Genomic DNA, 24,641 nt, shown 5'->3' on the forward strand with positions numbered 1-24,641 from the left:
GCTCTGTGGGGCTGGTGATCAGAGAAGACATACTGCGTCTCCAGCTCTGCTCCACGTGGCTCCATTTCATTTGTCCAAAAAGACAGCTTCATTCCATGACAGCTTCTCTTGGCATCCTTGTGGCAATTCTGTCACTGTTCATTTACGATAGCAAGGCTGGACCTCGAAATTTCTAGGGCTAAGTTTTTTTCTTTTTTTGCTTGTTCATCTCCTTTGGTCATACATAAATTAGATTGTTTAAATGCCTTTTGACTCTGGCTTTTGCAAACATCTTAAATTCTGGCATCATAAACCTATCAATCTCTCCCTTTATGATTCGTGTTTAGTTTTGTTTAAGAACACTTTCCCTATCCCAAAGTCATACAAATTATTAGAAGAAAATACGAGACTCAATTTAAAGTTTGCTTTTTTGACTTTTAGCTCTTTGATCCGTGGAGAATTTATTTTTGGATACGATTCGAAGTAGAGGCATGATTGTATTTTTTCCCCATATGGTGAGTGAGTTTCCCCAGAACCACTTCATAAATCACCTGTCCTTTCCCTATGAATGCTGCTGCCACTAGTGGGTTCACTTGTCCATTCGATAGGTCTCTCTCTGGTTGATTAGCTACCAGAACAGCCTCAGACAGTGTCCTAAAAATAAGAGCTTTCAAGAACAGACTATTTGTACTTCTAAAGCTTGTATTCTAGAGGCTTCCTTCAAATCTCTGCTTGAACTCTGCTCCCCCACCCCCCACCCACCCCGCTTTCCTCCCCCTCCCTCCTCCCCCAGCAGCTTTCCCTGACTCCACCCTCCCCCACACACCCTTTTCTGCCTCCTGATGCAGTGGTGGTACAAGGGAGAGAATGACCAAATCTATCATTCTGCATTGTTAACTGCATGTGCGTCTTGGCTGCCCGGCTCTTAGCCCTCAACCACAGGTATTATCAGGTCTTTTTCATCTTTATCCCCAAGTCTGGCATTTGCTAATGCTCATATGTCAAAATTTACTCGAGAAATGTTGTCATAAATTTATTCTAAATATCATTTCAAAAGAGTTTTAGGAATAATAGGGCATGAAACAAGCAAGCTTAAGCCATAGTCTGAGTTTCCTTCCGAATGCTCAGTTACAGAGATATTATGACATTTAATTACATATTCGTTTTAATTTATATCAGTACAGCTATAAACCATGAATGTTCAAAAAAAGTAAATGTGCTTAGGTAGAACAAATATTACTCAGGATAAAAAAAAATAGGTACACAAATATAATGCTAATCAAAGAGACCAACTTATTCAAAATATGTGTATGTGTACATTACGGCAATAGGCTAACTTTGACAATGGGTAAAATATGATTCTTCCACAGCAATTAGAACAGAACACTTAATTGATTTCAGGTATCATGTGCTTACTCAAACACATACTTCCTGGCCCCCGCCCCCTACATTACTGAAGGGGGTGGGGAGTTTTCTATTAAGTAAATTTGGAAAAATTAAAAATTTTCTACATAAAAACTTTTCAAAGTTATCTCAAGTAAGCTTCAGCAAGATACCTAACATGAGCGTCAATATAAGCATTCCGTGGTAAGTGTTGACATGGAAATACAGCAGGAAATACAACTTAGATGATCTTATTTACTATATACTTATTTGCTGTCTGTTTTTCCCACTGCTGGAATTCCAACATCTCTAAGACTGCCTAGCAACAAATATGTTTCCATACACAAACAAGTGCTTATGACAAGGTATTATTGAAGACGAGGAAGATACAAATTGATCCAAATGAGAATTATTTAGTCAAAAGGAACCATTCTTAGATGCATAGATGCTATAATCAGATAAGGCTAAAGTTCTACTGCTCTGCTGAGGCTGGGTATGAAGTGACGCTTTTCAACTGAAATGAAATAATGGTTGCAGAGGATCAAATCCCTTCGGAATTCGGGCGTGCCGAGCCCAAACCACGGACCTTTTAATTGCAGGTCCAATAAGCAGCTAGACGCTGAGTGGAAAGCTGTATAAAGGCCTTGGTTCCAGCCATGATCATGTCTCTAAGATTTTGGCCAAGGAGAGGCAGTTTCCTCAATTGTAAAACGGGCTGAGAATACCTGCCCTTCTCTCTTTACAGAACTGTTGTAAGAATCAAGTATAATTAAAATTCATATATCCTTATTCTTTAGGAATCTATTGCAAGCAAAATGTCATTCTCGTGAACACCGAGAACCGGAATGGCGCTTTGGCAGACACGGAGATGGGCCACTTGGGTCTCCCGTGAAAGGAGAACTTGCTGATCACCACGTTCTCTGAGAGCCTCTAGCTGCAGTGCCTTCTAGATGTCCCATAGGCTCAGCTGGGTGTCAAGAGTTCCAGCTTTACAAGAAGCACCTTCATCAAATGCTGCCCATCTAACTCAGATTCGTCACTTCGCACTGACCTTGGGAAGGAGAGAGGCTGCGCACCTGCTCCATTGCTGGTAGATGCTAACAGGTCCTCTTAGAGGTCTCATCCTCCGCTACTTTGGACAAGAGATAACACTGGGCATTGTTTATGTTATTTTCATTGTCACCTCTTGCCTTTTAATTCTATTTTGGTCTTCTGCCTTAAAGCTACAATTATGCAAATACTCCATGAATTTCATAGGCACGTTTTGGAAACATTTGACGTCATTGTGTATCATTAATTTTAACCTGAAATCTTCAGGCGAAAGAACAAAACGAAACAAAACAAAAAACTACCCTGCTATCTGCTATGAGTTCATATATTTTAAGGTGGGCACATCTGTATTTTCAAGTTCTCTCTTTCTCCTTCGCTCCCTCCTTCCTTCCCTCCCTCTATCTTTGTAATTTAGCTTTTCAACTTGATTGTCAAATTCATCATGCAGGGAGTGTCCCCGGGAAGACGTGCTGGTAAGGAGCCAGGCAAAACAGATACAAATCTGTGCTCTCTTCTTACATCGAGTAAGGTCAAGAACGCCTCTGAGCCTCTGTATCCTCATTTGTATTGTGAAACAGGGATAAAATTAGACCCTTTTGTCCTTGAGTGGGACAATATCATGACAAGTGCAAAGTTTCTGTAAGGTATCACTAATTCAAGGGCAGTTCTTCTTTTCTTTTGAATGGAAGTCCACAAATGGAATTTTTAAAAATTGTACTTTCCCTCAGCTTAAGCGTACTCTCTTATTATAAGGCTGCTAATTGCATTTGTCTCAAAGCTACTCTAAACAGTATACTGGAGACTGGCCAGCTCAGGCCATAGTAAAAGCATGTCTGATTTCTGTCTTTGAAGTGATATTCGTAAGTGCTCTTTTTTTTCTAGCCCACCTTTTCCCCCTATAACTGAATTTCCAGGATTACAAATAAAATAGAGCTAACGACATTCACCCACATCTTTAGCAGAAGGAATCATGAAAACCTTGCCAATTTACACGTCCAAACATTTGTGAGATGAAGGCCACACCGGGCCCTATAAAAGAGCATAGATTTGAGAATCTCACTTGTCCTATGCTAGCAGCAAATACTTAAGCATCAGCTTCTCGTAACCTTTGCTGCTCATCCGTAACACGAGCATAAAGACCATCTTTATAGTTTTTTCTTTAGAAGATATTTTTAAAAAGCTCTAGGTTTTATTTTTGCATCTTATAAATCTTTCCCTTGTGATTTGCACTTCCAAAACCATGATCTAGTTTCCAGTTTCCAGTATAGAATGTTCTTCTCTTTTATGAAGTCAAAGAAGTCATCCCTCAAAGCCACAGAAAAGAATCTTTTGAAATAAACGAATGAAAAGTAATAGAGGCATTGGATCCCCTGCACTGAAACAAAAACAAAGACCAGGCTACCCAGGTGAGAAGTGTTTGTGGAGAGGCAGCGGCCGAGTCAGGTAGCATTGTTCCCTGTGGATCCCGGTCTTATCTTTCCCGTCAATTAGTACGATAGGAAAATACTTGTAGTGCTCGATGATGTCTTCCACCGAATCAAACTTCTGAAACACAGAAAGGAAAGTGAATGAAAACCTAGATATCTTTTGCGTCTGTAGGATAAAGTCCAGATGTTAGTTTTACTCAGAAAAGACGTTAACTCATTAAAATATTTGTGGATTGTAAAGATGTGTCAAGGTGATTTAAAAAAAAAAAATGGACGTGACAGTCCGAGCTCTTGCAAGGATGCCTATCCGGAAGATTAGATAGCAGGAGAGAGAAAGGCACTTGGGGAGACCAGAGGCGAAGCCCACAGCCGCTCTCTCGGCTTCCCACCAGAGCGTTGACCAGGATCCGGTCCCACAGTCACAGGGTCAAGTGTCACTGTCGTTATCACGGGTTCCTGTTATAAGCCTTTCAGGTGACTTAGACGAGTTAACTGCCCACGATTGTGGCCACCGAAGGGTAGACGATGGAGGCCTGGCCGTAGAGCGCTCTCGTTCTAAGGAATCCTGGTGTGATCAGAAAGATGGGTGACGGGCGGCGGCCACAGGGCTGCCGGCAGTTCTTAGCCAATTTGGCTTCCTTCCCCGGGTTTCTTGTGAAATGAGCAGCAGTCCATTGCACTTGTGTGTTTCTAGAGACGTGCAGAGGACGTGCCGTGGTCACGCGGTGGAAAGTAAAGTGGTCTCAAGCTTCAGGGGATCAGGAAGTGCTTTGCGGGAGATAAAGACTTGAAATGGGCTCTTCGTTCTGGGTGATTCTAGATAAGTGGACAAGGAGGGTTTAGAGAGAGTAAGAGCCGGGGAAGAAGGAAGGTGGTTGGGAACACCGGCACGGACAGCGTGGAGGAGCCGAGCGGGGATGAGTCCTGGCAAGGGAACACTGCGGGATGATGACTGGGACGGGCTCGCGTGGCCAGCTTTCCACGTGTCACAGCCTCGGTGCCCCGGAGCCACCTCGCGCGGTGAGCAGCGAGCGACCTTCCCTGAAGAGCCGAGGACGCTGAGGCTCAGAGAAGGGGATTGACCTGCCCCGAGGTCACACAGCTGCAGGGCACGGCCAGACACGGCTCAGCTCCTTCCTGACACAGCTTTGCCTGTGGCTTGTGACCCTGGTGCCCTGCCAGGCCAGGGGAGCAGCGATGAGGCGGGTGGAGGAGGGGAGGGAGCCACAGCGGGGTCTGCTTGGGGAAGGAGATGTGGATGCTGAGTCCCCTGACTGTGATGAGTCCTCAGGTCCTCTTCTTCCCCGTGACAGAGCCAACAACCCTCCCCCCTCCGCGCTAAGCTCATTGGAGTTGGGTTTAATCTTCTCCCACTGAAAGACTTCTGATTAAATCTGTAAGCGACTTGCCCGTCTGGGCCTGTTACTGGATCTAGCAGAGTCTTCAGTGAGATGAGCTGTCTGTCCACCACAGTCGCGGTACCATAAACGTTAGTTCCTGCCCGATGCCGAGGTTGGGTGGTGGTCCAGTCGGACCGTGACTGGTGTGCTACAGTCGTCGTGAGGGAAGAGTATGGGGAGCCCCAAAGCCTGGGTTCCCAGCGGAGCTCTTTCACCCACCAGCTGTGTGTCCTCGGGCAAGTTTCTTACATTCTCTGTCCCTGGGGTGGTGTCGTTAGCACCCACCTCGAGGGCCCCTGTGAGGGTTAGTGAGCTGACGTAGCACCTACACAGCATTCGGAAGGCAGCTCCGGGTACCGCGAGCGCTCGGTAAAGGTCAAGCATCGCTAAGTCCCCCTCCTGCGTTCGCCAAGAACGTGAGGAAAGAGCAGCGAGATCACGAGACAAGTTTATCGATCAGCACTGTAAGCCCTTAGGAAGAAAGCAAAGTTTCGTATTTCATGTCCGGTTATAAAGTAAGGGCAGAGTTTTCTTTCTGTGTACCTGACGACACGAGAAATGATTTGTAAGAAAACACTTTTCATGTAGAATTCCTCTATAAAATTGGTGTACACACACGTCGCAGAGGAAATTCTCTTTCCTGGTATTGATCTTCAGAGGGAAAATGCTTGCTTCATGTTCTCATTCGTCTTCCCTTTGGGAGGGTCCTGAAGTAATGGATTCGATGCTAATTGTTTCAATAATCTACTACGTGGATGACATTTTATATGAAATTGTCATTCTAACAAGTAGTAAGAAGAATGCTAGGAAGGAGCAATCAATCATACTGTCGTTTCTTATTACTGACTTGTGGTGATAGACCGACAACTAACATAGTGCCCGAAGGAGACTTTTAAGAAGATTATAATGAAGGTTTTATTGTTATATTAAATGGTTTTTTCAGGAGGACAGCAAATGCCATCCTAATATTGGATCTTAAGATGTGTGTGAACCTTCTGTGTTTGCCTATGTACCAACGGTGGGCGATGTCGCGCTGCCAGAGAGGTAAATAAATCTGTGTGGGTGTACACGTGGGAGTCAAAGGAGAAAAGAGAGAGAGAGAGGCAAGAAGCAGACAGGGGAAGTGAGAAGGAAGCCATGGGTTAATTGTCCATGTCTTCTCGTGTTCAAAGTTTAATTTATCAAATAAACATCTGTCATAATGTTCGGCCACTGATCACGAGCGTTTGCAAGACAAAGAAAGGCCCGAAGACTGGGCTGCTCATGTTTATGAGCTTTCACAGAAGTGTCGAGACTTGATTCTTAAACCTGGATGCAGGGCTGATGCCGGCAGCGCCGGGAACTCTGCAGGTCGTGAGCGGCGGTGCCCTCTGGCCGGCAGGGCCGGAGTTCTTCTTTCTACCAGTTGCTAAACATTTCCAACCCGTCTCCTGCTCGGGTGCATGCATGGATAGGCACAGATTCACTGGTGTCCCCTGGGTGGCAGGGAATCTCTCTTACTCTGCTCTCTGTCTCCAGAATGGAGCCACGGAGCCTAGCACAGTGTAGGCATCAAATTAATGGTTGGCCAAGAACTGAAGAAAGGAGTGTAGGAAGCCGAATGGTGGTCCCTCCAAGTATGTCGCATCCGAGTCCCTGGAATCTGAGTATTACCTTGTATATCAACAGGGTGACTGTTAATTTACATGACCAAAGGTGGGATTAAGTTGAGGGTCTTGGGAGGAGGAGTTTATCCTAGGTTATCCCTAAAAGTCATTGCGTGTATCCTCGTAAGACAAGCAGAGAAGAAGAGTTGGCAGTGTGACCCCAGAGACAGGGATTAGAGTGGTGCGGCCACAAGCCAAGGAAGCCACGGATTGCCCACGGGCAACGGAAGCCGGAAGAGGCAACGACCCTCCCTTGGAGCCTCAAGGAGGGACGTAGCCCAGCGGGCACCTCGACTGCAGATTTCCAGCCTCCGGGATTGTGGGAGAAGACACTTCTGTTGTTTTAGGCCACCGGGTTCGTGGTGCTTTGTTACAGCAGCCACAAGAAACTAATACACCGGGTACTCCCTAAATCTGAATTCTGACACGCTTCTAGCCACGTGGCTAACAGAATGACCCAAACAGCCGATATGCAGCAAAACGGACCTTCCCAGACTTATTCATTCTTCGCGGCTCATGTGGGTCGCTCGCCGTTTGTGCCTGTGAGAGGCGTCGTACCACCGCGGTGCCTACAGGGGGCCCTCGTCGGGCCGCTTCTGCACCTCTCACGGCCCCTGTGTGAGCCTGTGCCCGCCGGTGCCCAGGGCCCGCGGGTCTAACGAAAGGGCTTTCAGGACTCATCGAAGGTGGAAACGAGACTTGTCCAGCATCTGCCTCTGCGTGTCTGGTGCTCTCTTTACACCATCTCATCTCACACTCGAAATAACTCCCTTGAGGCAGGTGTTGCTGCAGCGTGGGTGTGGTGAAATTCTGAAGTGTGCAAGGCAGCCAAACAGCCACGCGACATCAAATCTACCCTCGGACCCCGCGTCTCACTGTGTGCGCCCTGCAGGGTCAGAATGAGGTGCTGTTTCTCTATTCAAGCAGCAGACGAAGTAGCTAGTAGCCAGCCACCTTGCATTTAGCAGAGCCCTGCTGTATGGAATTCACTGATCTCGATTCTTTTCTTTTTTCCAAGATGGGGATTCTTCCCCAGCAAGGCAAAGGGCTCTCATGGTGACAGGGGCGAGGGAACTGAGAGCAGTCTAAGCTGTCTCACTCTCAGACTGGGGCACGGCTCATTCACAGGAAAGGCAGGAGGGAATACCCGGCTCCTGGCACACAGTAAGCCTCACGTACTCGTGAATGGAACGGTCCTTCGAGCGATGCTCGAGGCTGTGGATTCTTGATGTTTGGTCATAGCGTCAGCTGAGATTCTCTGAGGAAGTCAGTGTTTTTGCTGACAACGTGGAACCTCAGGTTTGCCGAGTGCTGGCTGTGACTGTGGGCCAGTCACTTGACATTTCTGCGCTGCAGCGTCCCCGTCTGTTCCGTGGAGATGCCGGCAGCGCCTGCCTCACAGGGTTGCCACGAGGATGACATCGATCAAGTTAGTTAATCATCACTCATCGCACGGAACGGCGCCTGTGCATAGTAAACACAGGTAAGCGTTAAGTAAACACCCAGAACGCAAACTCTTCCTTTGAGGACGCACGGAAGAACATGCCTCAGTAACAGAATACGGTCTTCTGAAAATGGGCATTTGAACCCTTCGGAGATCCCTGTGGACAGTCATCAGAGCAGCTCACCTGGAAGCTGGCCATTTACTCTGTCTACCTGCTGAGGCAGCCGTGAGCCGGGTGACAGCCTGATCCTAGGAGGCCATCAGGGAATTCCTGTGCCGTCTCTTTTATTAGCAGACCAGAGTTTGGCTTGTTGGGGAGAAAAAAAAAGCTGTAGCATCTTCAGGCGTCAGGTTTCCTCACTCGTAAGCGGGCTCAATAATGGCTCTTTTCCAGAAGTTTTTGAGGATCGAATGAGATTGCAAATTAAATGGCAGTCCACGGAAGGCTCTGCTGGCACGTGATTTCTGTTTTCCGTGTTCTCTAAGAGGAACGAGTCGTTAATCTCGAGCATTTAAAAATCATTCGACTTTTTTTTTTTTTTTTAAATGAGAAATTTCATGAGCTGAAAGAAGAGAAAGAGAAAGAGAAAGAGCTATTGCGCTGGGAAGTCCACTAACCCTTGGCATCTAGTTGACAGGAACTATGTCCTAGTTCGCAAGATGACTCAGCCATAACGAAAATATAATAACGAACCCTTATCGTGGACTCGACGTGTTCCAGGCAGTCTCTGAGCGTTTTTTTTTTTTATCTTTTAATTAACTTACTAATTCTCATCACCGAAGAAGAGCTGGCTACTTTTTTCTTCAGTTTTGATGTAACACTTAATCTGGCTGGGTCTGGCAGATCGGTGTGCCGATCTATCTGTTCATCCACGCTCTCATTTGTGCCCAGACTTGCCCGGGCCGGAGCAAAGGCTGGCGACCTGACCCCAATGGCAGCCTGGCCGGTGCTGACCACGCCTCTCCGGCCACATGCCATTCTCAGAAAAGTGCCCTGAGCCAGACACTGGGTTCGAGCTGGAACCCTCACATGCCGCTGGAAGGATTTTCACAGATGCAACTGCCCGAAGCATCTGGTTGGCCGTGGCAACACTCCTGATTTTGATAGCTATTGAAGAACAATAGATACTTGGAGAAAGTTCTGTTTTTTTTTTTTTTTTTTTTTTTTTTTTTACTGTATTAGTTTGCTCGAGTGGCCATAACAGAGCATCCTGGATGGGGGAGGATGGGGGGCTCAAAGAACAGACATTCGTTTTCTCACCGTTCTGGAGGGTCAAAGTCTAGCTAAGACCGAGGCGTGGGCAGGCCGCTTCCTCCTGAGGCCGCTCCCCTTGGCCTGCAGATGGCCGTCTTCTCCCTGCGACCTCACGTGGTCGTCCCTCTGTGAGCGTTTGTGTCCCAACCTCCTCCTCTTATAAGGACACCAGTCACACTGTCACCCCGATGGCCTCCTTTTACCTTAACTGCCTCTTTGAAAACTATTTTCAAATACTGTCACGTTCTGAAGGTACTGCGGGTTGGTTAGGGCTTCAATATATGAAATGAGGGGGTGGCGGGGGGACACGATTAATTCATTATATATATATATACACACCAACCAATAAAACTGGGGTCTGGGGAGGCTAAAAGGGAATCCCTGAATTATAGGACTCTAGACTCGAAAAGAACGTTTGTGTTGAGGAAAGTCAAGCGCAGAGCAGTTAAGAGACTGGCAGGAGCTCGCGCACTCGGCAAATGGTGACTCAGAGAGGGAGCCCTGCTCTTCCCTCCCTCCTTCCCTGCCTCCCTTGCTTCCGAGAAGAGGAGATGAAGGAGCAGGCTGTCCTCGCCCGGTTACGTACTACCCGTGCGTCTCCAGCCATTTGCTAATTTTCCACTTCCTCCGTTTCCCTATGTCCAAGACTGGAACGATCGTTATGGCAAAGAGCTGTTGGAAACTGAAAATGAGACAAGGCAGACAGGCCAGGCCCAGCGCAAGCATAGTCAGTGGACACCAATCTCCTTTCTCTGTGACTCGTTGATGCAGCTACGAACGAAAGCTTCGGGTCCGTCGCCTAGCCCCGCGTCGGCCCCTCTGCAGCGAGACCAGGCACGCTGCACGCAGCGCTGAGCGCTGTGGATGACCCCACCTTCGGACTGGGGGCGCGACCCCACCGATTCCTAATGCTAACGGATGTTGTCACAAGTCCCTGCAGTGGGGTGGTGGCGAAGAATGCTGCATTAGCGTGGGCGCCGGTGGAGGCTGCCTGGGAGGCAGAATTTGGACGTCTTGCGGCGTGAGTTTCCCTCAATGGTGGAACCGCATAGCGGGGTGCACGGCAGGTCAGGATTGGCTGCTACCCCCGGGCTGAGGCGCATGTCAGTCATGCGCAGAGATGCTTGTGGGTAGGGGCTGGGAGGGTTCATTCCATGCCCCAGCGCCAGGTGGCACTCTCTCCCCGCCTCCCGCCACCGTGGGGGTGGATGCGGAGATGCCTCGGCCCCCAGGTGGCACTCTCTCCCCGCCTCCCGCCACCGTGGGGGTGGATGCGGAGATGCCTCGGCCCCCAGGTGGCACTCCCTCCCCGCCTCCCGCCACCGTGGGGGTGGATGCGGAGATGCCTCGGCCCCCAGGTGGCACTCTCTCCCCGCCTCCCGCCACCGTGGGGGTGGATGCGGAGATGCCTCGGCCCCCAGGTGGCACTCTCTCCCTGCCTCCCGCCACCGTGGGGGTGGATGCGGAGATGCCTCGGCCCCCAGGTGGCACTCTCTCCCCGCCTCCCGCCACCGTGGGGGTGGATGCGGAGATGCCTTGGCCCGCCACCCCAAACGCCCCCCGGGCCCCCCCGTTCGTGTCTGGCGCGGAAAGGCGGCGCCGCGCTGGGATACCCACTTCGTCTCCTCTGAGCCCTGTCCCCAGGGCGAACTGCCGGCTGCTCTCCAGGAAGCGGATTTTCACGTTGTAGACTTTGCTCCCGTGGAACACCACCAGCACGTAGGGCTCGGCCCGGGACCTCGCGGAGCAGTCTCGGACCAGGAAAGCGCCGTCCTGAAGCGCAAGGGAAGGGCGGTTACTTCCCGGGGCTGCCGGCGCCCCACCCTGGCCGCGGTGGCCGTGGCGACGCTCCGAGTGTGAGGTTCCCCCACGGCTTCGGCGGGCGGCAAAGCCGTCCTTGATTCAGCCTCACCCAGCGAGTGTTCACGGAGTGCCGGCCTGCGTGAGGGCTCTCGCTGTTTCCTGAGAAGGGTACCAGTCAGTGATGGTCCCCCTTTCTCCACCTCTTCCGACGCCCCCCGCCCCCCACTGTCCTCAGTGTCACGCCCACGACCTGGCCTGGCGTTCGTGGATGCATGCACCACGCTGTGCTGGGGGCTTATCCGTGTCCATCCTGCAGTCTCTGGCCCCCGGAGCCGGGCTCTGGCACCGTTTCCAAGGGCACCGCCCTGCCTGCGGGCCGCGTGGAGGAGCCGCCTCCCTCCCTGCACCTGCTGCCCTTCACCTGCCCACGTTCGCTTATTTCCTGTTCTACCTGGTACTCAGGGATCCTTCTGGAGATAGTAGGAGGCTCTGAGCAGAAGAGGCTTTTAGCATAATAGATTGAGCTTCTCTGTGGGGAGATGGCAATGGTTGACCTTTATATAAAATTCGAGGAGGTGTTTTATCCGCATTTTATAGGCGCGGGAATTACGGTCTAATTCCTTAAGTGGCTCCCCTCACGGGGCATGGCTAATCAGTTGGTTCCCAACTAGAATGGAAAGGACGATGCTGGCTGCTAGAGGCAGCTGTGATTTTGTGAAGAGCGCTGATCTTGAATGTGACTGAGACCTTGACTTAGCCTCACTTTCCCCATCTAGAAAATGAGATAGTTCAATTTATTTCTAAGAGGTTCAAGAGACTCTGTTAGCAACTATATTCATTTCCTACCATAAACTTAGACTAAAACACAAATTTTTATTCTCTTATGGTTCAGGAGGTCGAATTCCAACTTGGGTCTCCCTGGGCTAAAGTCAAGGTGTCAGCAGGGCTGAGTTCCTTCTGGAGGTTCTAGGAGAGGGTCCACTTCCTCGCCTTTTCCAGCTTCCAGGGGCACCAGTGGTCCTTAACTTGTGGTCCCCCATGTCTGACTCTGACACTCCTGCTCCCTCTTATACGGATTCTTCTGATGCATTAAACCCGCTCAGGTAATCCAGGGTACTTTCCCCATCTCAAGATGCTTAACCTCATCACACCTGCAAATTCCTTTTGCCATGTAAGGGGACATATTCACAGGTTCTGGGGATCAGGGCATGGACATCTTGTTTGTGGGGGGCTTTATTCTATTTTTCATAGCAATTTACACATACTTTCTTGGATTTTATAATGTCAATTCTGAGAGTTAGCTTTTATTAAATTTATGGGGGACCTATCATTTACCCACCCATCCACTATTTAACTAAGCCGTTCATTTTTACATCTTCTCTTTCAGCAATGACCATTGTCCTTGTTAGTTGAGGACAGGTTTGCATGGCCTTGAGAGGCTTTCCTTCTAGACAGTCTAGTGTAGTTCTCTGCACGTAGTATATAGTTGTGTAATAGCTAATCGCTCTTTGTGATGACGGTTATAGTAGTCATTTGATCTGATTGCAGATATCCCAGTTTTTCTCTTTTTGGTCACATGGTAGGTTTGTATTTCCTCATTCCCTCTGAAGTTAGGTCTGGTCATGTGACTTTGGCCAAAGACATGCGAGCAGAGATGAAGCATGTTACTTTTGAGGGGCCGTCTTAGGAGCCAGTGTGTGATTCGTGTGGGCACGCACTGAGACGGAGCCTCCAGCACTCTGGGTCTACCCACCCGCTCACTCACACCCATCTTGCATGTGCAGCACAAGCAAGAAATATAGTTTTACTATGCTGAGCAACTGAGATCTTAGGGTTGTTACTGCAGCATAACCTATCACACCCTGACTATCGCAGCGTTCACAATCCCGGCTCCTTCTCCGAAGAAGAGAGACAGAAAGACCCAGCCGTGCCTTTGTGAGGACAGGAAATGCAAAGAAAGCGGACAGAGGAAGGCGTCTTCCATTACGACCCCCACCGTCCCCATCCGATCTTCAAAATGGTTCCTAAGAGTTGGTTTTTAACCAAGAAACCGACACCTAACGATGTCGAGGAACATGTGAAAGTCACGCAGCTGGAAAGGGACACGACCAAGTCTCGGATCTAAGGCTCTGTTTGAAATGCCCTTTTCAATGACAACCTCCCTCGACAATGACAACCTCCCTCGAGCGGAGAGACTCGAGGCGGGGCGGGGCTGCGAGGTGGGGGCGTGGGGGGGCACTGGACGCCTCACCTTGCCCTCCTTCATCAGCGCCTCCTCCACCGCCTGGCGGCTGTGCTCTCCGATGTACCATTCGCTGTGGCGGATGTCCTGCAAGGACAGGTCACATGGTGACTCTTTGGGAGTAAAGGGGAGGTCCTAACTGTTAATCAATGAGAATTGACTTCCGTTCCGCCTGTGCCAAATTGCCGTTTGATTGACAGTTCAAAAACTCCGTCCCTGCATCTGGGGACAGAAAAAGTCGCTGCCACTTGGGAATTATGAAACTGGCATGACAGAGTCTGCCTGCCATTGAAAGTAGCCAGGAATTTCTCTCCATCTACCAGGAAAGGGCTTTAGGTGCCATGCTCAGATGGAGAATAAAGGCTTCAGCGTCCTGCTTTCTTAGTCTTCACCTGCCCAAGGTGGGATGTTATTTGTGAAGCCGATGCTGCCGTAATAACGAAAACAGCCGGGGGAGGGGCCGACAGGTGCAGCCTGAGAACAGCTTTATGCCCCGCCTAAGGTCACAAATGGTGGGGCTGGGATTTGAACCCTCGTCTGCCTGGCTTTATCCTCATGCCACACTCTTATTTATACCGATTGATTTCTTTTGATCATAAAATCTGCCGTCACAGAGAAAAGGAAGGACGGTCAGGTGCACAGTGGGTCTGCAGTTCCCGAGGACCGTGTTATTTAACAGTCCCCTACATGACCCCTCCTCCTCCTTATCCCAATCCATCTCGGCAACAGCCCTGTGAGGCAGGCATGTCAGGACAGGGGGCGCTCAGGAAGTCAACATCGGTCACCTGGTTGGCGAGTGCCAGGGATGTGACATCAGGTCTTTGGTCTCTCAGTCTGAGTCTCTGGTCCTCTTTGCACAAAGCGGACTCTTCCGATGGTGGCCGCACCAAGCGCGAGTGAGTGCCACGAGCCAGCTCCCGCCCAACCCTGTGGCCTCACTCCACCTCGCTCACACCACCCGGCCTGAGGTCGAGGGTCTGGCCAGCCAGATGTGCTCGTCACTCTGCGGACACGCCCGGGCTGGCCCTGCTGCCGGGAGTCCCTCCTGCTCACCCCACCCTCAGCTCTGCCATTCTCATCCATCAGGATGGGGTTCAAAGTCATCCCCTATGCGAGGCCTCCTTTGGAGGAAATTGCTGTACCTTGTATTACAGTACATTGTTACAACGGTTCTATTTTGTTATTGGTTATTGTTGTTAATTTCTGTGCTAATTTATAAATTAAGCTTTATCATCGGTAGGTATTATTGGGAAAATCATAGTGTATATAGGGTTTGCCATTATCTGTGGTTTCAGGCATCCACTGGGGGGTCTTGGAATGTACCCCTCATGAATAGAAGGGACTATGTATGGTATGCAAATGAAAGAATCTGGTAAAAGAGCAACACAAAATGTTATACAGCAAAACACTTAAAAATACTAAAACTTGGTAATATGTAGCCAGAAGGGGAAAAAAAATGAAAGTCAATCGTGGTGATCCCCTTTGAGGCATCCGTAAAGCTCTATTTAGGGGCCGAGTTTGTCTAGAAAGACAAAGCAGAGAAGTGTCTTTTACCTTTTCATCAGACCTCGCGAGGAAAGGTTTCCTCCAGCTCACGTTTTTATAGCAAATTGAATTTTCCTTAGGGCTGTAGCTGGCGGGAGACGGACATGCGGGAGGAGGAAGCGACTGGAAGCTTTCTTTATGATCTGGGAAAACAAATTCGTGTTAAAATATGACGCTGCTCCTGTCTCAGACTGGCTGCCTCCCACGAGGAGCTGGAGCCTGTCCCCCTCCCTGTGCCGGCGGCAGCCTTCGCGGTCACCCCACCGGCCCTTCTCCCTGTCTGGGGCATCCAGAGTCATCTTTAAAAAAGGTGATTCTGATTTTGCTACTCTCACTGGTAAAAATTCTTCCATAATTTCCTGTAAACATGGAAAAAAACCCGAAAGTTTGACTTCTGTCGATAAAGCCCTGAATAAGCTTTCTCTTATGATTTCTCCATCATCCATCCATCTGTCCATCCATCTATCCATCCACCCACCCAGCCACCCCATCTACCCCCCGCACCGCATCGTTCATTTTTTTCTGGCCATGATGAACTTTGTTCAGTTTCTTACACAAGCCAAGCTTGTTCCCAACTCAGGAAACACTATTTTTTTTTTTTTTTTGTAACTTGAAAGAATAACATTTTGTTTTAATGGAATATCACATTTTTAACCTGAAAAATGACTGACAGACTATGGTTATCCAGACTCAGGCATTTGGTAGATATTTTATTAGAAATGAACGAAGTGAGCCTGTTACTTCCTGGAAAACTACTGGCAGTATTTGTTGCCAGTTATAAAGTTAGACTTTTCAAACGCAGATCGGAATTTGGGAAAACTTGCATCTGCCATCTTGGCATAACGGCATCCCAAAGGTTAGACTTTTCTGAGATCGGTGATGGTATTTAGAAATGTGATTTAAAGAATATTTTGTAATGAAACACATTAACGTTAGAAAGATCTGCTCAGGTCTATGAATCATTATTTTCCAAGTGACTAATGTATAATGCTACAAAATCATGCCTGGGTAAAAGATTCTTTAAAAGCGAGGATAGAACAATAGATTTTAAAATATTCATTTCACATGGTACCTAAGCTTTGGGATCCTACCATTTGTCAAGTTTTGATGTGGTCTTTTTTCTATATACTTCGATGAAAATAACATATTTCTACTGCATGCCATTTCATTCCAATAAATGCTAATTAAAGTTGAATTCTAGAAAATTAAGGCCACAGGGAAGAAGGCATTAGGAAGGATAGTAAACAAAAATATTTATAAATAATTTAATAATTTAAAACAAGGAATAACTATAAAAAATTTATAAAGCCTCAAGGGTAGAAAAACTGAAAATAAAACACTGGACAATAATAACATAAAATGGAAGAGGGCTGATTAGTGTGCAGGCAGAATCATAAGCTATAAAATCTTAATTTGCTCTAGAAAATATAACCAAAGTTACAGTCTTGGCTAATAGGTTGACAAGAAATAAGAATAGGATACTTTTAACACAGTACCTTTTGAGGCAGAATACTATATAAAATGTTAGCAAATATTTACGTCCCAGTTACGGTAACACTTAGGTATGTGCACATTTTTTCTGCTTCTGTTTATGAAAAAGCCACGTATCTCTCTAGGTTTACTAAGAAGAAGAAACAGTGCTCCCAAAACATTGAAAGTTCTATTTTAATGGTTCCAAGGGTTGTGGCTTTTAACATCAAGTCTAAGAATGTTGTTATAGGGAATTATGCATATTAAAACATTTGTTATAGAGAGCCATGTGATCACTTAAAGCTTAAATTGTATTTATCATAGTAAGTTACTTTCACTCACTAATTTAAGACTTTAAAATGGGGAATATTTCCAAAGACGTCACTTCTTTTAAAATTTTATTTGAAATGTGTCCTGTACTGTTTGGGAAGATGATGTAAACTTTAGAGTTTTAAAATTCAACCATGCTTTTATTTAAAATTAAAACCAACAGGAGAATAGTATAACTTCCAAGAAAGAAAAAAGAATAAAGAAGAAATGAACCCAGGATCTGCAGGAAAAGAAGCCAAAAGTCAGTAAAAAGCAAGGCAAATAGGAGGCACAAAATAATATAAAAGCAAATTAAAGATATTAGTAATCACAATTAATATCACAGGTGGAAGCTCAGCATTTAAAAAGCAGATGCAGATTGGTTTAAACTTTGCACTAATTACAAACCTAAAATAAAATGACACAGAGAAATCACTAACGAAAAGATGGAGAACTGTGTACCAGGCAAATTCTAACCAAGAGAAAGCTAGAAGAGCTATTAAAAAAAAAAAGACTTTTAAAAACTTTATTTTAAATTATAGCGAAGCAGTACACAGAGACTTATCGAAAGGGCCACTACTGTCTTTTTAACATGGATTGAAACAATAAGAACACACTTGAGAGAAGAAAATCACCATTATCAACATTTCCTACCCATGTACATAATAGTCTTCAGCAATTATGAATTTTTCATTATGCCGTGGCAACTGATTTATTATATTTGATCTCCGAGTGCCTTGCTTGAATATTTAAAAAGCCCTGCTTGAGACAGAGCATTGGAAAACAGCTATACGCATTCGTAGTCTATTCAGAGAATGAGTTAAACAAAACAAAGGAACAACTTGGCCACGCAATTTTCCCCTGAAGGCCTGGCTGGGTCTTTGCTTAATGAATAAAGAACATTCCGTGTTTATAATCCACTGTAAGTATTTATTTGATTCTGTTCTTAAATAAGGGTAGCTAATCTTTGGAAAGTTTTCTTTACATAAGAGATTGCGATTGAGTTTTATACCCCGGTGAAAGATGACTCTCCTGCTTGGAGAATGGAGGGTTACAGAAATGAGGAGCTTGACAGACTAGTGGAGGAACTTAGATGGTCAATAAAATTTGAGGCAGGACAGCCTAGTAAAAATGGTATGTGTTGTAAGATCATACTGAAATCAATAATTGCTACTATTTCAAAATTCTCATGTAAAGTTTTTAGCCCAGCGCCTGGCACATAGTAATCATTCAATAAATGCTACTGCTAGCATTAACATAATTACAGAAACACAGCTTAGACCTTTCTTTTGTAACTGATAATAAAAGCATCTTATTTTAAGTATCTATACCTATTAGCACATTTTAATTTCCCCTACATACAATTAAAAGAAATAACCTTATAAGAAAAAAGCCATATATTTTAAAGAACAAAATGCAGAGAGTACAAGAAAACATTAGTGAAGAGAAACTAAAAACAACAACAGCAAAAAACAAATCATCCACTATCCCAGACTTGGAGAGTAATATCACTCTTTTGGAGTATAACCAAACTGCCTGGATATTCTAGAAATTTTAGAATATCCAGGCAGTTTGGTTATACTCCAAAATATATATATATATATTTGTCCTGAGAGCTATCTGCTTAGGCTTGTAATAGCTTAGCTTGAAATCATTTATCAGGGAATTGAGAGAAGGCTGTCTACCAAGTAGTAGTTGAACTGTCAAGAATAACCGAACATTTCCAAAATCTTCCCTCTTGTAGGATAAAGATGGTAATATCTACATCGACAGAGATGTATTCTGCATGGTGAGGGCTGCCTGCAGCACCTGAGGCATTTAAATTAAAACCAGTAGGCGTCAGAGAGCCCGCCAGACGGGGAACTCTGTGAGAGCCTGGGCTGCGTGCTGATTTTTGTGCACTTAATTTCTGCCAAGCCCATGATTCCGAGATGAATTTTCACCTAGTAGAATCACAGTCATTCAGTAAGCTGATGGAGGGGCATCATGGTGCTTAAACTGTGGTTGGTCGAAGGACAGGGCTGTCTCTATTCTGCATTCTTAGGGCCCGGCCCAATTTTGGGTATAAACTATGTGTTTGGTGGCTATTTGTTGACTACAGGAGGAATTAGTGGTGTTTGCAGTTCTCTGGAGGCCTGGACACTTCCCCTGTCCATCCCAGGTTATTTCTTTAAGTAACCTCGTAACCTCTGAGATGTGCAGAGAACAACCTTAGAGACCCCAGTATGCATAATCTACGCCTGGCCCCAGGGTGCTGGCCTGGACCCACGTCACTAACCGCTACTCCATTCCTCCATTGCTCTTTCCTTCTTATTCGTGTGAGATGCTGTCTTTCAAGACTCTGGATTCCTCTTTAGGCTACGATTCTGCGTCCCCATCCTTGCGACACAGTCTTAGAAGCTCACTAAGTCATGCCCTGTTGGGCCTGTTCATTCCCTGGACCTCCCTTCTGGACACTCCAGTCTCTCCATCCTCACACACTGAGATCTGGCCTCCAGGACAATTGTTCCTGACATTTGAGTCCCAGGGATTGAACACATCAGGTTAATCACAGGCCCCTTTGGCCACCTTCCTTTAAAAAACTAGTCCTCCCCTGGGAACCTCTTATTAGCAAAGTGTGCATCAGGGGAAATGTGTTTTCCATATTAGCTTATCCAATATAAAAACTCGATGGAGGCCAGGGAGGAAAGTGTTGATCTAATTGGGTTCAACTGGGTAATGAATTCCTGGAGAAGGAAAGGAAATGCCAAAAAAAGAAAAAAACATTAAAATGTGTCAGTTTTCTACTATGTGTCTAGCAGAGGGCTGTGCGTGTGTGTATGTGTGTGCGTGTATGCGCATTAACGCTGTGAGTTAACATTATTTAAGTTTTATGGATGGAGGAGGTTGAAGTTCCCAGAATTAACTCGTTCAAGGTGACGCTGTTGTAGGGAGAGAGGCAGAATTGGAACCAAGGTCAGCAGAGCCCAGGTCAGTCTTTCCACTCTACTTCCTGGGGTCTGCTTCCTCTAGGCCTAAGCTCCCTACGGCTCAGAGGGGACAGATCTGGTTTGATACTAATCGTATCAAATCCCAACACCAATATAAACACACTATATTTACACGCTGCTCTAGAAAGCTCTACAGATGTGGTGTCCTTTTGACTTTCTTTTTTACAATTAGTAAGAGAGGTTCGTTTTATTTTCTCCATTTCACAGTCTTGAGAGAAATCTATTTTAGACTCAATGCATTCTCAAAAGTTATAAGTTTTGTCCAAAACAACTGTTGATGAGGTTGGAGAGGAAGGGGGAAACTTACAACTCCTAAGTTGTTGGCGAAACTAAATGATATTCTTACTTTGGAAAATTCATCTAGTGTGAGTGAAGACAGGAATATCCTAAGACTTGGAGATTTTACTCTTAGGGAACTTATATTTTCACATGGGAAAATATGTACGCATTATGTGTATGGGAAGAGATCTACAAAATTGCTCATAATATAATGTTCATAAGAAGGAAAAAACTGGAAATTATCTAAGTGATTATATTTACTTATGGATACACATTGTTCTATTAACACAGTGGAATGGTATCTATCAGTGAGAACAAGCCAATTACATTTATATGTATCATCTCAGCAACTCTGGGGTTTACAAAAGCTAAGTCACACTGCAGGAATGTTGTGGTGTGATGATTTAGCTGTTTATTTTCTTACATAAAGCGTTCTTACCTCTGTTTTGCAGGCTGTGGTTGCTCGTCATGAATGAAGAGCTAAAGGAAATGTGAGAATTGAAAGAACGTTACTATTTCCCATTCTGGGTATAATTCCACTCAGAGGCGCAGTCAACAGTAACAGCCCGAGTCACATTTGTAAAGCACTTTATGTCTTACTGGATGAGCTAGAGGAAGTGTCTGTTTTGCGAGGCAAGAAGAGACTGGTCTTTCTCTCCTTTCCCAGCACAGACGAATGTCAGATATGGAACAAACTGACTCATGTAAGTTCATTCCATGTCATTTCGGTGAGCATATATCACGATTTTTTACTATTGAAAGTCATGAATTTAGACACTATAGAAAATGATATGTGCCTGGTTGGGCCTCCCGTTCCACAGCAGTTATTTACCTGTGAGAAAACTGTGTAGATGACGGAGAGAAACTCCATAAAGCAAAAGGGACTGTGAAAAATATGATAAAAGACAATAACAACCCCAATATGCGTTTCTCAGCACAAGGACGCTGGTACGAAGACTTTCACCGGTGGGTCTCATCAGCGCTTTGCTTCGCGTTTGGCTATAGTTGGCGTCCGCTCTGATTTTCTGGCTCATCTTGTGCTGTGGCCGCACGGTCGTCGTAAGCTCCAGGTGCTACTGCGGTTAGAGCTGATTGCCTAGCTCACCCTCTGCGCCAGGGATGTGCTGCTGTTGGCCAGAGCCTCTGGGTTCATGGAATGCGATCTAAGCTTCTAAGCCCTTTCTAGCACTGGCGACGTCAACTGAGCATCTATCTGGCTTTTCTAGCACTGGCGACGTCAACTGAGGGTCTCTCTGGGCTTCGTCATCTCCACGGGAGCCGGCTCGGGGCTTGCTGGCTTCGCACATCAAAATGCCGGCCGGTCGGTCATTCAACCACCGCGCCGTGGTCGTCCCTCGTCAGACCTCTGTTGACACCCAAGACTCCGGGTCTGTTAAAACTGGGATCTCATTCCTAGGAACCTGTATATGGTTTTGATGAACATCTGGATAAAAAAATCCTGAACAGCAAAACTTCTCTGCCCTAAATTGTCAAGAGTTTTAGGAAATGTTGTGAGAATAGGAACATCCTCTGAGGATATTCTAGGCCTTAAGTATGGAACTTATAAAGAGTGAAGCAAAAAAAAAAAAAAAAAAAAAAAAAAAAACCAAAAAACAAAAACCCAAAAAAAAAAAAAAAAAAAAACAAAAAAAAAAAAAAAAAACACCCCCCAAAACAAAACAAAACAAAACAAAACAAAACACCTCACGAAATAAAATAAAAATAATGATTCTTTTATTTCACTAACACGTGTCGAGTGCTTACTGGACACTTGGTATGTTCTGGGGACTATAAAACGAAATATAAGACACGGCGCCTGCCCGGAAGCACTTATTTCTGGAGAGAAGACATCCCTGTCTCACAATCGCAGCGTGAGATGACTGCTCTGACAGGTGTATGCGCAGCAGAAGGGCCTGCGGTAGCAGAAGCTCACATAGCCCAGGCCTCGGTGCTCCGAGTCTTGGCACAGGCTTCCTGGGGGAGACACCGCTAACTGAGCTGCCTTCCGAAAGGAGGACAGGAGATGGGCCAGGGGCGAGGCAGAGGGAGCCGCGGGGCAAAGGCTCCGAGGCAACACACATGGCTCGTTCTGCAAGAGACCAGAAAATAGTTTCTTCTGGATGGAAAGTCGGGCGTAGAGGTGAGTATCACTAGACGGCTGTTGTGCTAGGCCAGGCGAGGTCGGTGGCCGCCGGTAGGTGCTGGGAGCTGGGGAAGCGAAGAGATTCGAGGCATGTTTTGGACGTAGAATTTTGGGAGTTGGAAACGGATCGGGTGGGGAGACGCTTCCAGCCCGTCCTGTCTGGTTGGTATGCTGTGTCCGACTCTCTCACGATTCTCTTACACTCACTCAGTCGCTCACAAAGCTCGGGAAGAAGGATGCTGTCGGCTTCCAGAACAGCTGTGATTCCTTACCGAAGGCCAAGGACTTCCCGTTTCTCAGGGACCTTGGCAAGTTGTCATCTCGCACCACATATGACCCGACCCCCAAGCTGGGACCCGGGGAAGGGTTCCCAGCTCCTTACCTGGCCGATGGCATCCCCGGAGCACTCTGGTTTTGTGACAGGTGAGATGATTCAGGCTTCATCTGGTGATGAGGAGCTGTGTAAGGAAGTCACATGATTTGATCAGATTGCAAAAGGAAAATGGGGACCGTTCGGGGCCTATGAGAACGAGTACGATTTTGTCCAGTCATCTCTGATGCTTAGGAACGGGCACTGGTGGTCAGCACACACTCTAACCCACGTTTTTAGCAGCAACCCTGGCCTCCGGGCGTGGCTGCCCCTTGAGGCTACAAAAATTGCTTTGAATATTGAATGTTCGATACTATTTTCAAGAATGCTGAATCTGGAACTCATCCCTGAACTTCTCGAAACACAGAACGTTACATTGGAGGAAGGTATTTGGCATGGAAGGGCCTGAAGGGAAAGTGGACAGAGTGGAATTCTGCATTTCGGTTAAAAGGTACATAAAAACCTTAACGAAAAAGCGGAACTTAAGAACTATCTGGGCAACGCAGGGAGTGGGGACGCCCAGGGCTGGCCTGCACCCCGAATCTCCGCACCCCTCCCGCGATAGGGCGGGAGGGCCCCAGGGCTCTGTGTGGACAGCATGCCCCCTGCTTACCGCTGGGCATGCATTTTTTTTTTTCAGTTTTTCCCTTGTGATCCTCAGGTTTTGAAAGCCGCCTCAGCATCTATCTGCCCCTTGGGAGCTGAGCAATGTCACATTGTCACATTGACCATCATCCAAGCCAATACCACGATGCCTGAACACTTGAGTTAGAAAGTTGAGCTTCAGCGTGACAAAGGGCACGGTTTTCTTTAGGTCTTAAATTTATTTGGAATTCCCAGCAGACTCCCAATCCTCCATCCGGGCCCTTGGTAATCCACAAAGCCAGATTAGGCCTCGCTCACGTCTAACGTCCTCAGTGTACGGAAGAGCGCACACGGGACCTGCAGAAACAACGGCCCAGGCCGCACAGTGAGCTGGGGGAGGCCTCTGTTCCCTCCTCTGACTACGCTGCTTGTGTTAACTCTGGACCTTGGCTCAGGCCCTCCGGCTCTGGTCATAGTTCATTATTTTAAATAAATGGTGAGCAGTATTTAAAAGGTGAGAGGAGGTCATGACCTGCTTAGCATCCTGCCGGCCAGCAAGTGAGTGTTGGATCGCATGCTTCCACAGCAATGACACCATCGGTGTGCACGTGCGTGTGTGTGTTCAGATGAGGATATATGTGTGTGTGTGCAAAGATAGACCAAGAGCTTCTGTCAAGCAGGGGCCCAGCAAGTCTTCCCGAATTGGCAGGGGTGACAGTGAGCTTCCTTATGGTCAGTAGCCCGGGGCTGAAGAAAGACCACTAGCCCAGCCCCAACTTAAATCACCCACTGTAGACAGCAGGAATCTTAAACAGATTCGGAGGTCCTGGGTCATCCGGGTCACATCAACACACACACACACACACACACACACACACACACACACGTGCTCATACATCCCAGGCGTAACGACCATCAATCCCTTTAACAGATGGCTGGCATTGTAAACAGAACTTAACCTAATGGTATCAGGGTATGAAAACAAATGTAAACAGTTTGCCTACCTCTCTCTGTTCCCAGGACCTGTATAGATAGAAAAAAAAAAAAAAAACACGTTGAATGTGATGATAGAGGACTTTACGTTATGTATGTTTTTACAGTAATTGGTCGGTAGAATGAGGGAAGAATTTCATTAGTATAGAGATTAAAAAAAAAAAGTCATACTCCAAAAGACAAAACAAATATCAAAATTTAATTCTCTCCGCGTGGTGTGATAGGCAAGTATACAGTCTGCTGATGGCCTACGAATTGCTTTGGTTCTTCTAAAGCAATCTAACCATAGCTGTCAGGAGACTTGGACATACTCTCATCCTATGCCAGT

The 24,641-nt window shown here is 46.7% G+C and overlaps 1 protein-coding gene across 2 annotated transcripts in view; it reads right to left on the reverse strand.

Annotated features, from left to right (window-relative positions):
• Window positions 1–999: 999 nt before the first annotated feature.
• The window catches only part of CLNK (cytokine dependent hematopoietic cell linker), a 109,074-nt gene continuing 85,432 nt past the window's right edge, over window positions 1,000–24,641 (reverse strand). The window contains exons 13-19 of one of the 2 annotated variants that reach the window (XM_016128470.2): window positions 24,325–24,343; window positions 22,748–22,823; window positions 20,662–20,702; window positions 15,184–15,317; window positions 13,639–13,716; window positions 11,202–11,357; window positions 1,000–3,957 (exon numbers count right to left, since the gene is read on the reverse strand). In XM_016128470.2, coding sequence (XP_015983956.2) covers window positions 3,811–3,957; window positions 11,202–11,357; window positions 13,639–13,716; window positions 15,184–15,317; window positions 20,662–20,702; window positions 22,748–22,823; window positions 24,325–24,343 — 651 coding nt within the window. In that variant the 3' untranslated portion in view covers window positions 1,000–3,810. Of the gene's footprint in view, window positions 3,958–5,718; window positions 8,811–11,201; window positions 11,358–13,638; window positions 13,717–15,183; window positions 15,318–20,661; window positions 20,703–22,747; window positions 22,824–24,324; window positions 24,344–24,641 lie in introns of those variants that run through there. The other variant, XM_016128471.2, reaches the window with a different exon arrangement.

This window comes from Rousettus aegyptiacus, unplaced genomic scaffold (assembly GCF_014176215.1).
Source record: "Rousettus aegyptiacus isolate mRouAeg1 unplaced genomic scaffold, mRouAeg1.p scaffold_m13_p_10, whole genome shotgun sequence".
Taxonomy (NCBI): Eukaryota; Metazoa; Chordata; class Mammalia; order Chiroptera; family Pteropodidae; genus Rousettus; species Rousettus aegyptiacus.